Source organism: Saccostrea echinata, unplaced genomic scaffold (genome assembly GCF_033153115.1).
Source record: "Saccostrea echinata isolate AGI-Se365-2 ecotype Australia unplaced genomic scaffold, CSIRO_AGI_Sech_v1 ptg000010l, whole genome shotgun sequence".
In the NCBI taxonomy this organism is placed as follows: domain Eukaryota; kingdom Metazoa; phylum Mollusca; class Bivalvia; order Ostreida; family Ostreidae; genus Saccostrea; species Saccostrea echinata.
The window spans coordinates 4,522,871-4,538,223 of NW_026889759.1; the positions used below are offsets into that span (position 1 = coordinate 4,522,871).

Below are 15,353 nucleotides of genomic sequence, written 5' to 3' on the forward strand. Positions count from 1 at the left end.
TCATAAAACAACTTTGGTAAACATGTTGATTCTGTTAGTTGCAATATGTATAATTTTCCTTGCTGTATGTTTTGTGTTTATTGTCACGAGGGCTGTTTATGACAGAAGGAAATCCACAGTTTCAGTACTTGCTGTAATGGGTTCAGGTAATTGATATATTCTTAGTTGTCTTAAAATAACGAATATATATATACATGAACCTTTGACCATGCCTGCATACTCAGCACTGGAAGTTAATGTAAATAACGTATCAAAAAGGAAGGCAAAGATACTCTTTTTGAGGCAAATTTGAACAAAAGTTTGTCACCCATCTTTACTGTTTGTAATTTAGCTTTGGATTTATCAAGTTGGACTGCTGTCTACTAGTACTAGTAATCCCTTTGTTTCATTGCACAATTCAAGGAGGACATACAAAAGAAATGCTGAGTCTACTGTCAGGTTTGGGTACTCATTATCATCCCAGATATTATGTCATTGCCAACACTGACACCATGAGTCAACAGAAAGTGAAACAGTTCGAAAAACAAAGAAATACCACTGAGAAAAATAAATCAGAAGTGAGTATTCCGTACAACTTTAAAATATGATGGCTGAAATACACCGGATTCTTGATCCATCTGTTTACTACTAGTCTTCAATGACTTGGTCTGTAAGTTCAAAATCTAAATGAGTACAGGATATTATATATGGCACAGATGGTGAAAAATCAAGTTTCATCCAGGACTCTGGCATACTGTACCAGCGCTCTAACCACTAAGCTATCGAGACCCAATATATTGACTGATATTCACACCTCTAAACCTGATTGCATATATTAAATCAATGTAGAATCTATTAGCCCTTTCACGATAACTGCGGTACTACTCTTTTGCAGGGCAAATTAATCACGTTTGGCGGAGTTTTTGATGACAGATAATTAAATGATGTATTTTAAACAATTGCTTTTACGTCATATTTCACCAAAATATATCATTTTGCCCTGCAAAAGAGCAGTACCGCAGTTATCGTGAAACAGTCAATTACCTAGAGTTCTTTCTTAATAATCTTGGCATCATTGAAAAGTTTTTTGACATTGAATGAACTGAATCATATTTGTTGCACACATTACTTTTTGCAAGAGATTTTTACATGGACATTTAAAATCATAGTTAAAATGTTACAGACCACATGTACCAGTACTGTGTCCAGTAACATTGTCAGGAACAAGAATATATTCTTGGAGCATTTAAGCACTGAAAATTGTTTTTAAATTGAGCTATAGTTCATAGATGATTAATTCATCCTGGCCATAAAAATCTTAACTCTGAGTAAAAGAGGGACTTCATTTCTGGTCAAATATGTTTATGATTTTATCATAACGACTAAGCTATCAAAACCCAATATATTGACTGATATTCACACATGTATGGTTATGATTGAGGTCAAGTAAGATTTGTTACCATAGGAATTTGTATCATGTTTGTTCTTAAATTCTTTGTTTATTCTGCACAGTATTCAATAATCCTGATTCCCAGAAGCAGAGAAGTTGCACAGTCTTGGACAAGCACGGTCTTATCAACATTAATTGCATTGTGGAAGTCATTTCCTGCAGTCTTCCAAAGTAATCCTGACCTTGTAAGTTAACAAAATTCAAAATCTTTGATCATAAAGGTAAAATATTTTTAAGTTTTTTTTTAAGTTAACATGGTTTTTATACAAATAAGTCTCCATTTCATTTAAAAAAAAAAAAAAAGCAAAAAAAGCACATTTTTTTCACAAATATTGATGTTTTCCAGATACTCTGTAATGGTCCAGGCACGTGTGTACCAGTATGTCTGGTAGGAATAATATTAAAGGTAATATTTTCCTCCTTTTTAAGATTTCAAATTTTCATCTTAACTCCAGCATTAACTTATTGTTTTGATTTTATTGTATTTTACAGATAGTCAGAATGGGTAAACCTAGGATAGTTTATGTGGAAAGTATATGTCGAGTTGAAACTCTTTCTTTGTCAGCCTGGATGCTTTATTACTTGGTGGATGAGATGTTAGTTCAATGGCCTTCTCTACAGACCAAATTTCCTAGAACACATTATATAGGAAAGCTTGTTTGATAGATGATGCTTATCATCAAAGAGGAGTACAATATTTTCTGCAAGTGTAAATGAAACATTGAAAGATGTTTGATGCATGTGTAAAACAGTGACTTGTGAATGTAAAATATAATTCAAGCTTTTTGACTTTCAAGGATACACAATTCTTTGTGAATAATACTCAGCTATGACTCATGCTTATTGTCAGTGCTACATATTACTTCATTCATTTCATTAAAAGTGAATTCATATGTAGTTAACAATTTATTTATTTTATTTCGATGAATGTAAACAATTGTTTAAACATTTGTACACTGTTTCCATAAAGTCTCTGATGTAGCCATATTTTGATTTTCTTAATATTTTTTCACCTTTGAATTAAAGAAGAGGCCAATGGCATTGACAGTCACTTAAGTACTGTATACAGGGTTATTTTTTGCCCCGTGCAATTTTCACCCTATCACACTAATGCAAACGATTTTACCCCTTTTGCCTATACACAGTTGTAAAAGAGAGATAACTGTGTCTTTGTTGAATTTGCCCCAGTCTGAATTTGCCAACAGATGGGAAGAGTGATAGCTGGGTTAAAATTAAATGATGATGAAATTTTCCTTCTATACAGTGCAACTTTTTCTAGACTTGTATGCTTAGCTACCTTTATGTCTAACTTTTTGATTTTCAATTTTACTAAAAAAATTAGCTTCATATATTCAAACAATTTGTCTGCTAGAAGTCAAGCCACAAGAAAATTTAAGATTTAAAGATATTTTGAAACTTAATCTGACTTTTCTCATAATTAAACAGGAGACACAAAATTAACAATCATAGAAGAGGGCTCATTGCAAATTACCAGGTACATGTATATATTTATGCAAATAAAAGACTGTATTCTAGATGTTCAAGAATGAAAAAAAGCTTTTAATAATTTACAAGCTGTGCCTCAATTTAGCACAGGATATCAGAGCCCAAGGTGTCATGGATTTCACAGTTTTAGAAGCAGGTTGAATGCTCCATACATTTGTATGAGATTTTTCAGCTAAATTAATGCATGTCTAGTTGTACTGAAGGAGATATGGAAACTAGATTCGAGATATTAATACGTGTATTGCCAACTTAGCTCCACCTTAGGGCTTGAAACCACAACCCAAAGACAAGAAAAAAAACCCACAATTTTATTATCATTACTACTTTATTCACTGATAAAGAAAACATAAATTCTTGAACATCAAGTAGGCAAAAAATATCCTCTGACTATATAGAAACATCATGTACAATACACAACTGAAAGAGTATTTATTAATTAAGGTGTATGCATTTGTGTAGGTTCTTCACATACACATACGTTCAAAGCAATCAACAAGGCACATGTACTTTTCTGTTTTTATATTTAAGGATAAATATCACAGAAATGTGATGCATGGATTGATATATATTTTTATGGCTGATTTTGAATAGAAATGATATAAATAATAAATTCCAAAAATTGAAAGAAATTGTATGTTTTCCTTGGTTATCAAATATAGGTATGTGACTTTGTGCCATTTTCTGTATAAATCTTTACAAAGTTTTGCACACATTTTATGACAAATATTACAAAATTGTACAAATTTTCTACATTTACTCTGGCTAACTTTATTCAAATTATCTGTATGAATATAAATTAAATGATTTGACTTTGTGTTATTTATCCTTAAATGCTGAATAAGTTAAATATTTATGGATTTCAGAAAATTAAGTACCGGTAAGGATTTCAGACAGGTAGTATTCAACTGAGTTATAATAAATACTTCTTTTAGTCTATAACAAGAGAAACATTTTACACATGTATAGTTAACCTACGCAGTACAAAGGAGGAAAATTTTATATAAATAGTTGACCTACAGATAATTACAAAGGCAAGTTAACATTTAGTAAGAGATAGTGACAATAGTAAATGGCACATTGTTGAAAATTATGGAATTTGTGAAAATGAGATCAAGAAAAATGCATTGCACAACAACATTGCTCATATTTCAATTTTCAGTCAAAAGAAATGTCTCTTTCAAAACATTCCTTTACAGTGGCCCAGCTTGGTGTGCCAGTCACCTACATAACAGAGAGACCAGGTCAAGAGGGGAATAAAGGTCAAGGTCACAGTTATCAGCAGCAAAGCATTCATCATCTGTTTGTTACTGGCATGAACTGGTCTGAAATCAGATGACAAGGCATTCATTTTTTTTCTACAGGTTTGCTTTACATGCATGAAGAGAAATGGAATACTGATTTGAATAATGCAATGATCTGGCTACTCATGTTAATTCATTCATCATAAAATTCAGGTTTGTACATGTATTTCTATGTTCATCACTTACCAAGTACATGATCAGTATTATAGATAACAGGCATGACATCTTATGATCACATACATACAGTTTTATTCCATATAAACCATTGATTACCTTCCGATAGTAGTGAATCTGGCAATAGAAGTCCATGCAATTATGATCAACAATCCTCCAGTTTCTCTAAAAATAAAAAAAAAAATCATCCTCATTTATATCGCATGTTAAAATACGTTCTCTTGTAATTTAAGAAACCTAGAAGCAGTTGAACTTCACTATTTCAAACTCTGATATCTTAAATACTATCTTGAATACTTGGATATGTCAGAGTTTTTAGCTCACCTGAGCCGAAGGCTCAAGTGAGCTTTTCTGATCAAAATTTGTCCGTTGTCTGTCGTCATTGTTGTCGTAAACTTTTCACATTTTCATCTTCTTCTCCAGAACTACTGGGCCAATTTCAACCAAACACGGCATAAAAAATCCTTGGGTAAAGGGGATTCAAGTTTGTTCAAATAAAGGGTCACACCCTCTTCCAAGGGGAGATAATTACAAATTAGTGAAAAATTAATGGCATCTTTAAAAAATCTTCTTCTCCAGAACCACTGGGCCAGGAAAGATGAAACTCATGTGGAATCATCCTCAGGTAGTGCAGATTCAATTTTGTTCAAATCATGACACCCTGGGGTAGGGTGGGGCCACAATGGACAATCAAAGTTTTACATAGGAGTATATAGGAAAAAATTTTAAAAATCTTTTTCTCAAGAACAGCAAAGCCATGATTGGTCATATTTATATGGAACCATCCTCAGGTGGTGTAGATTCAAGTTTGTTCAAATCATGACCCCTGGGGTAGGGTGGGGCCACAATGGACAATCAAAGTTTTACATAGGAGTATATAGGAAAAAATTTTAAAAATCTTTTTCTCAAGAACAGCAAAGCCATGATTGGTCATATTTATATGGAACCATCCTCAGGTGGTGTAGATTAAAGTTTGTTCAAATCATGACCCCTGGGGTAGGGTGGGGCCACAATGGACAATCAAAGTTTTACATAGGAGTATGTAGGAAAAATTTTTAAAAATCTTCTTCTCAAGAACAGCAAAGCCATGATTGGTCATATTTATATGGAACCATCCTCAGGTGGTGTAGATTAAAGTTTGTTCAAATCATGACCCCCTGGGGTAGGGTGGGGCCACAATGGATAATCAAAGTTTTACATAGGAGTATATAGAATTTTTTTTCTCTAAAATCGTCTTCTCAAGAACAGCAAAGCCATGATTAGTCATATTTACACTGTATGTGGAAGCATACTCAGGTTGTGTAGATTCAAATTTGTTCAAATCATGACCCCCTGGGGAAGGGTGGGACCACAATGGACAATCAAAGTTTTACATAGGAGTATATAGGAAATTTTTTTTAAAAATCTCCTTCTCAAGAACAGCAAAGCCATGATTAGTCATATTTATATGGAACCATCCTCAGGTGGTGTAGATTCAAGTTTGTTCAAATCATGACCCCCTGGGGTAGGTTGGGGCCACAATGGACAATCAAAGTTTTACAAAGGAGCATATAGGAAAATTTTTTTAAAATCTTCTTCTCAAGAACAGCAAAGCCATGATTGGTCATATTTATATGGAACCATCCTCAGGTGGTGTAGGGACCACTTATGCATTAAAGCTTTTCAATACTGAACTGATTTTTGCTTTTTTCCTAGCCAAGTGCTCAGGTGAGCGATGTGGCCCTTGGGCCTCTTGTTTCTTTGTCCCATTGAGTACGAGATAACAAAGTTTGACGTACTATATATATACACATGTATATAATTATCCACTTTATCTATTTATTCATGCCTCATCAAAAAAAAAAAATCAAAATAAATATGAAATTTCAACCAAACTATAACTTAACATTGTCATTAAACAAAACCTCTTAGAAATCTAACCGGTATAATAGTAGGTCTGGTTCTATGAATTATATTTGGTTTGATTGCATTTTAATGACTCTCAATTCTTTTCTTACCTGCCTTCCTCGTGCTCTAGAGGGTTGTGCCTTTCCCCTTTGATGGCCTCAAACAACAGTACAACTTGATACACTGCATAGGCCACACAAAAAGTGAAGTGAATTGTCACCACAGTGTTCCACACCTTACTAACTAAGTAAAAAAAACAAGATGTATTTGTGAAACACTGTTGCCCTGTATGGCAGCTCATGGCAAAGGTTAAAGTCTTTTAAAAGTGGGCTAAACTCAAAGGTCAAGGTCATTAAGTCAATACTGTTGCTTCCTAAAGAAAGGTCTTGTCCTAAGGAATACACCTGTGAAATATGAAAGCCCTAGCACCAACGATTTAGAAGTTATGGCTAAAATTAAAGTTTTCAATGGTAGGTCAAACCCAAAGGTCATGAGGTCAAAAATGTAAGTACCCAAAGAAAGGTCTTGCCACAAGGAATACAGCTGTGAAATATGAAAGCCCCAGAACCAATTAACTGTACAAAAGTTATAGCCAAGGTTAAAGAATGTTTCCACTTAAGCATATTGCCGCAGCCCTTTTTCGGACCCCTCCAACATCATCTAATTAACTCAAATCTTAATTATTTTACACCTAACCCATATTTTGTTATCTGTGTGGTACATTACTTGCAAAAAATTACATTGAAAACGGCGCTTTAGTTTTATTAAAGGTAATTAAAAATGTCCACTAGTGGGTGTTAATTCTGGAATGTTGCGCTTGTCCGAGCTGGGTTTTAACTGTGTCTCATTAATATTCGGAGAAGGCGGGGCATTTCATCGATCGATTGAAAACATGTTATCGCCAGTTATATAATGGCTTCTGGGAACTACTCAGCATGATTTGATTAAAAAAATATGCACAAAAGTAAACACAAAGAACATGCTTAAACTTCTCAAGGATTTCGCCATTTTTTTTTGTTTTTTTTTGGAAAGAGGGGTGGGGGGGGGGGGAGGATCTTGAAGATATACATTTACTCCCTCCCTAAATTCAGTTGGATGGTTGATCCTTGCATGTCATATAGTAAATAAACAAAATCTAGAAGCTTACTTAAAAAGCAACAGGTGAATGACAAGTTACTTTTGTTTCTAAATTATTTTTATTTTAAATAGGGTAATTAAGTTGCGATCGCAAATTACGTGGCGTTTACGTGGAAAATCAACACTAAACTAGAACTGTCCAAAGGGACAAATACCCCCCGCTGGGTTTTTCAGAGAAGGTACCAAATAACTAATGTTTTCTAGATGTGAGAGGTGTTCACAATTTGCTAAAACATTTAGAGTGAAAATTTAATTACTCATTATATTTTTTTAAATGAATGAAACTAAGGTGCAGCCTAATAAAACATCAATACTAGTAATTACAGTGTTTTTTATTACACTGAAAATATAGTTTGCAACTATCTGTCATCTTTGTGAGACATGACACTCTGCAAATTGATTGTTGAAAAAAAAAAATATCATAATTAATTATACAAAATCAAATTGATCTTAATACCTTTATATCAAACTCATTTTAAAAATAAAAGGCTGGTTCCAGTAACTATGTATTTTGACAGACATAAATTACAATTAAGAGACTTAGACAACAGAGATCTTTATTTCTTTCTGCCCAATTCCCAGGAGATATAGATAAGACCTGCTTGATCAGAGATGCTCTAACAGCTTCCCACACTGAACTCATTAATTAATCTTTAACTGGATGCATGTCCACTCATTACTCCCAAGGGACAAATGGATTTACACTATCTGCTGTGTAACGTAAAAACTGTTTTTAATACTTTGTGATTTTTTTTTAGTTCTATTGAGTAGTTTTAAACTGTAGTTCACATTTTTGTTCAGATGTTCTAGATTCTATGTCTCAAACCTTAGACATGAACCCGAAATGACTAAGTCAATAAAAATGAAAAAAAAACACCTGTAAAATGCAGAAAAATTATCAAATAATGTTGAAAATACCAGGTGCACATCTTCATATGGTAAATAATAAGTGTACAAATTTTCATACAAATCTATGCAATAGTCTCTCTGGGAACAGATCCAGACAAAACAACATAATAACAAGAGGCCCATGGGCCACATCACTCACCTGAGCACATTGGCTAAGCAAAAGCACAAATCAGTCAATTAAACAAATGGCTTTGTTGTACTTGAGAAGATTTTTAAAAAAAATTTCCCATATATTCCTTTGTAAAAATTTGATCCCCCATATCCCAGGGGTCATCATTTGAACAAACTTGAATCTACACTACCTGAGGATGCTTCCATATCAATATGACTAATCATGGCTTTGCAGTTCTTCAGAAGAAAATATTTTCCTATATATTTCTATTTAAGACTTTGATCCTCCATTGTGGCCCCACCCTATCCCCGGGGGTCATGATTTGAAGAAAATAAAATCTACACTACTTGAGGATGCTTCCACATAAATATGACCAATCAGGGCTTTGCTGTTCCTGAGAAGAAGATTTTTAAAATTTTTCCTATATATTTCTATGTAAAACTTTGATCCTCCATTGTGGCCCCAACCTACCCCCAGGGGCCATGATTTGACTAAACTTGAATCTACACTACCTGAGGATGCTTCCATATAAATATGACCAATCAGGGCTTTGCTGTTCTTGAGAAGAAGATTTTTAAAGATATTTCCTATATATTTCTATGTAAAACTTTGATCCTTCATTGTGGCCCTGCCCTACCCCTGGGGGGTCATGATTTGAAAAACTTGAATCTACACTATCTGAGGATGCTTCCATATAAATATAACTCATCATGGCTTTGCTGTTCTTGCGAAGAAGATTTTTAAAGATTTTTCCTTTATATTTCTACGTAAAACTTTGATCCTCCATTGTGGCCCCGTACTACCCCCGGGGGTCATGATTTGAACAAACTTGAATCTACACTATCTGAGGATGTTTCCTTATGAGTTCATCTTTCCTGGCCCTGTGGTTCTTGAGAAGAAGATTTTTAAAAGATGCTATTAATTTTTCACTAATTCATAATTATCTCCCCTTGAAAGAGGGTGTGGCCCTTCATTTGAACAAACTTGAATCCTCTTCACCCAAGGATGCTTTGTGGCAAGTTTGGTTGAAATTGGCCCAGGGGTTCTGGAGAAGAAGTCGAAAATGTAAAAAGTTTACAGACAGACGGATGGACAGACAGACAGACGGACTACAGACAAAATGTGATCAGAAAAGCTCACTTGAGCTTTCAGCTCAGGTGAGCTAAAAATGAAAAAAAAAAAAACACCTGTAAAATGCAAAAAAATTATCCAATCATGATGAAAATACCAGGTGCACACCTTCATATGGCAAAGAATAAGTAAACAAATTTTCAGACAAATCCTTGCAACAGTTTCCAAGAAATGGTCCGGACAAAATCTTGTCTACAGACAGACAGACAGACGGACAAGCTGATTCCAATATACCCCCTCCCCCTAAACTTCGTTTGCGGGGGGTATAATAAACCAGGCCTACTTGTACATGTAAACACGTATTGAATTTTTAAAATAATATTAAACTCTCTTTCTCTCTCTCTCTCTCCGTACTTAAGTACAATAAATACTGGTGTACGGAATAACAAAACAAACATTTTTTGCGATGCTGTTGTGATATTTAATAACTAAAACAATTTTATTAATTATATGTGTGCTTTTTTGTTTTTCGACCCAGTAAGCTTTCCAGTGTTAAACAATCTATATACGTACTTCTACCCCGTGTACCTATATTTTTACAGTCAAAAACATTTTGAGGAATGATGCTATTGCTAAGACGTAGACTATGGCTTGGAAACTCATTTAGCCCCCAAGCAAACCTCTAAATCCAAGGACTAAAACTAAAATATCATTACATTTTGCCCGATTTAAAATTCCATTACCCTCATCTGTCAAATATTTCTTATGAATGGTAGCATCATTATTTTTCTGTCTTCAAATATGGATCTAATACCTAAACAATATTAATATCCGTCGGATGCCACTATTATCATCGGTTTCATGGCCGTAGGAACCGGGGGGGGGGGGGGGGGGGGGGGGGAAGGGGGGCACTTTACGTCTGATGCCCCCCCCCTTTTTTTTGTCAAGGAATTTTTGGTAGTTGGTAGTGCTCCCAACTGAAAATGTATGGCTGTGCCCCAAAACTGAAATTGCTTCCTACGGGCCTGGGTTTTACCAAAAGAGGAATTTTATACATACCTAAAGAAGTCCTTTGAAAAGTATATAATTGAACTCTTTTGAAATCAATATAGATGTATGTTTTAATCTAAAGAATATTTTGTTAAGAAAAGTAAATGGAATTGAGTAGAAGGGTCAGCCTATTTTAGCCCTCTCCCTACATCAAGGTCAACGTAAATACATAATTGATATAAAATAAACAAAGCAAAAATGTAGAAAAAATGTACCAAAAAGAAGGGGTGGGGAGGAAAATAAAAAAAGAAAAATACTAGTAAGCAAAATTACAGAAAAAAATACCGGTTTGGGAGTATTCAAAAATATTAAATTTACTTACAAAATAATGAATATTTTAGCAATATTTGGCACTACTAAAAATACTGGGCAGAAAAAAATAATTCGATGTTGATCAATTGAAAATGTAACGGTCTGAATTCCTTATCGGAGCTAAAGCCACGTGATTTATTGATTTTTTTTGTATTCACAAAGTTAACCGAGTCTAAAAATCACGTGATAAATTGGAATATTTAACAGGTCATTATGAGGTCAATGACATGTAAATACCCGTGAATAGTGAAGGAAACGGTCGCTGTTTTGTACCTTTTTCAAAAAGTTTACCCCGAGCGCAGGCTTGCCCAAAATTCTCCTTTAAATATGATGAATTTCCAACAGTTTTACACCTGTCCTTTTGAGAAATTTGGGCAACAATGCGCTCACCATGTATTACGGCTTTAAAAATCGGAATAACTTTGAATATCAATGGAGATTCATGAATTGCAGTGACCCCTTTTACAAAACACAGCTTCGTTCTTTGTTTTTATGGACTTTTAATTCCTGTAATTTCGCAAAGTTGCAATTTAGACATAGAAGAATCGCATTATTCATCTCATGGGGCTATTTTCTATACTTTATTTTTGCGCAATTTACCGGGGGCCACGTTTTGTACACTAAGTGCAATCATTCTTTGGTTAAAGTTTTCAAAAGAAGGTCAAACTTTAAGGTCAAGGTCAAGAGGTCAAAAATATTGGTACCCAAAGAAAGGTCTTGTCACAAGAATTACACATGAAAAATAAAAGCTCTCAGCACCAACCGAGTCTCTGATTACTGGGAAAATATATACAGTAAAACTCGTTTAGTACGAACAGGGATATAGCAAATTCACGGATATAGCGAATTTTTTTGGATCCCCAGCTATATAAATTTAACAAATTTCTTATACGGATATAACGAATTACGGATATAGTGAAGTAATTTCACAGCTCCCAGTGACTTCGTTATAACCGAGTTTTACTGTATGAGAAAATATCATACTCGTTTACATAATACACTGTACTTGGTGAGAAAAAAGTATGTCTACTCTCTCCTTCTCTCTTTCTCCCTAGTTTTACATACCTGACCACTGTGGTTTAATTACTAATGGCAAACACAACAGGGCAGAAACTCCATAAATTGGCTGAAAAACAAAAAGAATACCAGTAATTAATTTCCAAAGTTTTGTGTAATTCATAATATCTAGTCAACCACTGATCTAAAGTACTTCATAGTAAAGCAAAATTACTAGGATTCATTTCTATGCCCCCGTAATTGAAGATTCAGGGCTATATAGTTTTTTTCCTGTCTGTCCATCTGTCTAGCTGTTTGTCCTCAAAAACTTTAACTTAACCCATAACTTTTGATTGGTTGAAGCTATGGCTTTTATATTTCACATGTGTATTCCTTGTGACAAGACTTTGGGTACCAAAATATATGACCTCTTGACCTTGACTTTTGACCCACTTATGCAAAAATTTACCCAACTTAAATCTTGGCCATAACTTTTGAACAGTTGGTGCTAGGGCTTTTATATTTCACATACCCGGTATGTATTCAATATGTAATCATCGTGACAAGACCTTTCCATGGGTGTAAATATTTTTGAACTTTTGACCTTAGAGTTTGACCTACTTTTGAAAAACTTTAACCTTCACCACAACTCTTGAACAGTTGGTGCTAAGGGTTTATATTTTGCATGTGTATTTCTGATGACAAGGTCTTCCCCTGCATTCCATTAATTTGATTGACCTTGGAGTTTGACCCCCTTATAGAAAACATTAACCTTGACTAAACTGTTGAATGGTTGGTGCTTGGGTTTTCATATTTACCAGTATATCCATTGACACATTTCTTTTCTTTGGGTAACAACTTTTTTTGATCTCTTGACCTTAGAAGTTTGACTTGCATTTGAGAAACTTTGACCTTGCCATAAGCTGTCATATGGGGGCATCAGTATTTCACAAACACATCTTGTTTTTTATTGTAATATCTTATTTCTAAATGTGTGTTTAGCGATTTGGTAATTACGCATGTTTGTTTTGCTTCATTATTTCAAGAGATTTCTTTCATTGGCTTCTACACATTATTCAAACAAGAGACCCAGGGGCCACATTGCTCACCTGAGCACTATGGCTAGGAAACAGCAGAAATCAATCAGTTCAGTCTTGAAAGGTTGAAAAGTTTAAATATGAAAGTGGTTCGGGGGGATTTGAACTTACTTGAATCTATATTTCATAGGGATGTTTTTGAATTAATGTGACAAATAATGGCTTTGCTGTTCTTATGAAGAAAATTTTTTATTGATATATCCTTTGTATTCCTTTGTATAACTATGATCCCCTGTTATGGCCCCTTTATTCTCCTGGGGGGTCATGAATTGAACAAATTTGAATGTACATTACCTGAGGATGCTTCCATTTAAATATGACCAATAATGGCTTTGCTGTTCTTGAGAAGAAGATTTTTAAAGATTTTTCCTATATATTCCTCTGTAAAACTTTGATCGCCCGTTGTGGCCCCATCCTACGCCCAGGGGTCATGATTTGAATTAACTTAAATATACACTACCTGAGGATGCTTCCATAAAAATATGATCAATCATGGCTTTGCTGTTCTTGAGAAGAAGATTTTTATTGATATATCCTTTGTATTCCTTTGTATAACTATGATCCCCTGTTATGGCCCCTTTATTCTCCTGGGGGGTCATGAATTGAACAAATTTGAATCTACATTACCTGAGGATGCTTCCATTTAAAAATGACCAATAATGGCTTTGCTGTTCTTGAGAAGAAGATTTTTAAAGATTTTTCCTATATATTCCTCTGTAAAACTTTGATCGCCCATTGTGGCCCCACCCTACCCCAGGGGTCATGATTTGAAAAACTTGAATCTTCACTACCTGAGAATGTTTCCACATAAGTTTCATATTTCCAAGCACAGTGGTTCTTGAGAAGAAGAGTTTTTAATGATGCCATTAATTTTTCACGAATTCAATCAATTCATAATTATCTCCCCTTGGAAGAAGGCATGGCCCTTCATTTGAACAAACTTGAATCCCCTTTATCCAAGGATACTTTGTGGCAAGTTTGGTTGAAATTGGCCCAGTGGTTCTGGAGAAGAAGTCGAAATGTGAAAAGTTTAAAGACAGACGGACAGACAGACGACTACAGACAAAATGTGATCAGAAAAGCTCACTTGAGCCTTCAGCTCAAGTGAGCTAAAAATTAAAATGTGTACTTACCACCCACAGGTACCAGTCACCATCATTGAGCTAAAAAAAAGTCAAACATTATGTATTGATTGGAATTATATTTTACTTTATAGATAAGCATTGATTATAATGCAAGACATTTAAATTTTTCCACTGAAGAGCTGGAAATAAATAAATCATAAAATTTGAATTTTGCAATTTAATTGTACTATTCCGATTGTGCCTTTGAATGATATATCATAGTTAGTTATAAGTGTATAGGAATAATGCAAAATAATGTAAAAATTATAGGTTTAATCAACTATGGTAAATATTAATTGCAATTCTTTATTCTCTCTCTCTCTCTTTCTCTCTCTCTGAAGCAAACTTCCTACATTTACAAGAGCAGCTAAGGTGAAGAACACCCCCAGGACCAGATTGATAATCCTCCACACTTTCCATCCACCACTTGACTTCTGGACAGGTTCCTGAGGTTCCATCTCTGCAGAAAGTTTTGTTATAAAACAATTTCAAGATTTGTCTAAGAAGCTACAGAATTTTTTAATAATACCACTGCTCAATTGAGGGCTCCGTTCAAAATTTCTCAAGAGGAGTAAAATATTTTTTCACCACTCTCATCTTATTTTGAGACGAAAATTTGAGTTCTAAGATCACCTACGTTTTATATATTTACATGACAGCTCAGACGCGGGGGGTGGGGGAGGGTGAACAATATGATTAATACCTTTTCTTTAAAACCCTTCCCGTTTGTTTTTAACAGGAAAACTCAATAGTTTTTTGTGTTTTTTTTTTTGCATGCGAATAAGAAGTCAGTGAAAAATAATAATAAAAAAAGCAACAGAAAATCACCGATCCCTGAAAGATTAATAAAGTAAATTATTTACCTAATAATTGCATGGTGTTCAACAAAAAGCATGTGTTATCTAAAATACTAGATGATTTTGGCTTATCATATAATTCAAAAACCTTATCACTATCGTACTGATAATATTACCGACACATGGAAACAGCTGTTCAGCCTGTTGGCATTTATAATTTTATCAACATTGTACTTTCACTTTATCTCCGAAAATGAAAGTTGAGGCGCGCTCTCGCAGACCGAACAAAAGAAGAAACATACTTTACATACGTTGCATTAATGGTCAAACAGTACCATTAGCCAGTCTCTGTCATCAGAACTTAGTTGACTTTAGTTATGACAAGAGGCCCATGGGCCACATCGCTCACCTAAGTTACTACACTATGGGCCGTGCTGTTCATTCCTTCGCA

The 15,353-nt window shown here is 34.4% G+C and overlaps 2 protein-coding genes across 2 annotated transcripts; one reads left to right on the forward strand and one right to left on the reverse strand.

The window, feature by feature from the left end:
- LOC133184207 (UDP-N-acetylglucosamine transferase subunit ALG14 homolog) lies at positions 1-2,326 on the forward strand. Its single transcript, XM_061319157.1, has 5 exons — positions 1-146; positions 403-557; positions 1,492-1,614; positions 1,776-1,835; positions 1,922-2,326. Exons 1-5 carry the CDS (start codon positions 23-25, stop codon positions 2,090-2,092), a joined length of 633 nt encoding a protein of 210 aa, XP_061175141.1. The 5' UTR covers positions 1-22; the 3' UTR covers positions 2,093-2,326.
- Positions 2,327-3,238: 912 nt separating this feature from the next.
- LOC133184208 (transmembrane protein 220-like) lies at positions 3,239-15,143 on the reverse strand. Its single transcript, XM_061319158.1, has 7 exons — positions 15,079-15,143; positions 14,459-14,565; positions 14,115-14,144; positions 11,954-12,014; positions 6,408-6,540; positions 4,510-4,575; positions 3,239-4,257 (listed from the first exon to the last, which is right to left on the reverse strand). Exons 2-7 carry the CDS (start codon positions 14,561-14,563, stop codon positions 4,113-4,115), a joined length of 540 nt encoding a protein of 179 aa, XP_061175142.1. The 5' UTR covers positions 14,564-14,565; positions 15,079-15,143; the 3' UTR covers positions 3,239-4,112.
- Between the last annotated feature and the right edge of the window lie 210 nt (positions 15,144-15,353).

Coding starts and splice junctions, on each gene's coding strand:
- LOC133184207 (XM_061319157.1), top strand. CDS start 23: ATGTTGATTCTGTTAGTTGCAATATGTATAATTTTCCTTGCTGTATGT. Junction 558..1,491: donor CTGAGAAAAATAAATCAGAA/GTGAGTATTCCG, acceptor TATTCTGCACAG/TATTCAATAATCCTGATTCC. Junction 1,836..1,921: donor TGGTAGGAATAATATTAAAG/GTAATATTTTCC, acceptor TGTATTTTACAG/ATAGTCAGAATGGGTAAACC.
- LOC133184208 (XM_061319158.1), bottom strand. CDS start 14,563: ATGGAACCTCAGGAACCTGTCCAGAAGTCAAGTGGTGGATGGAAAGTG. Junction 12,015..14,114: donor GTGACTGGTACCTGTGGGTG/GTAAGTACACAT, acceptor TTTGTTTTTCAG/CCAATTTATGGAGTTTCTGC. Junction 4,576..6,407: donor CTAGAGCACGAGGAAGGCAG/GTAAGAAAAGAA, acceptor TTTTATTTTTAG/AGAAACTGGAGGATTGTTGA.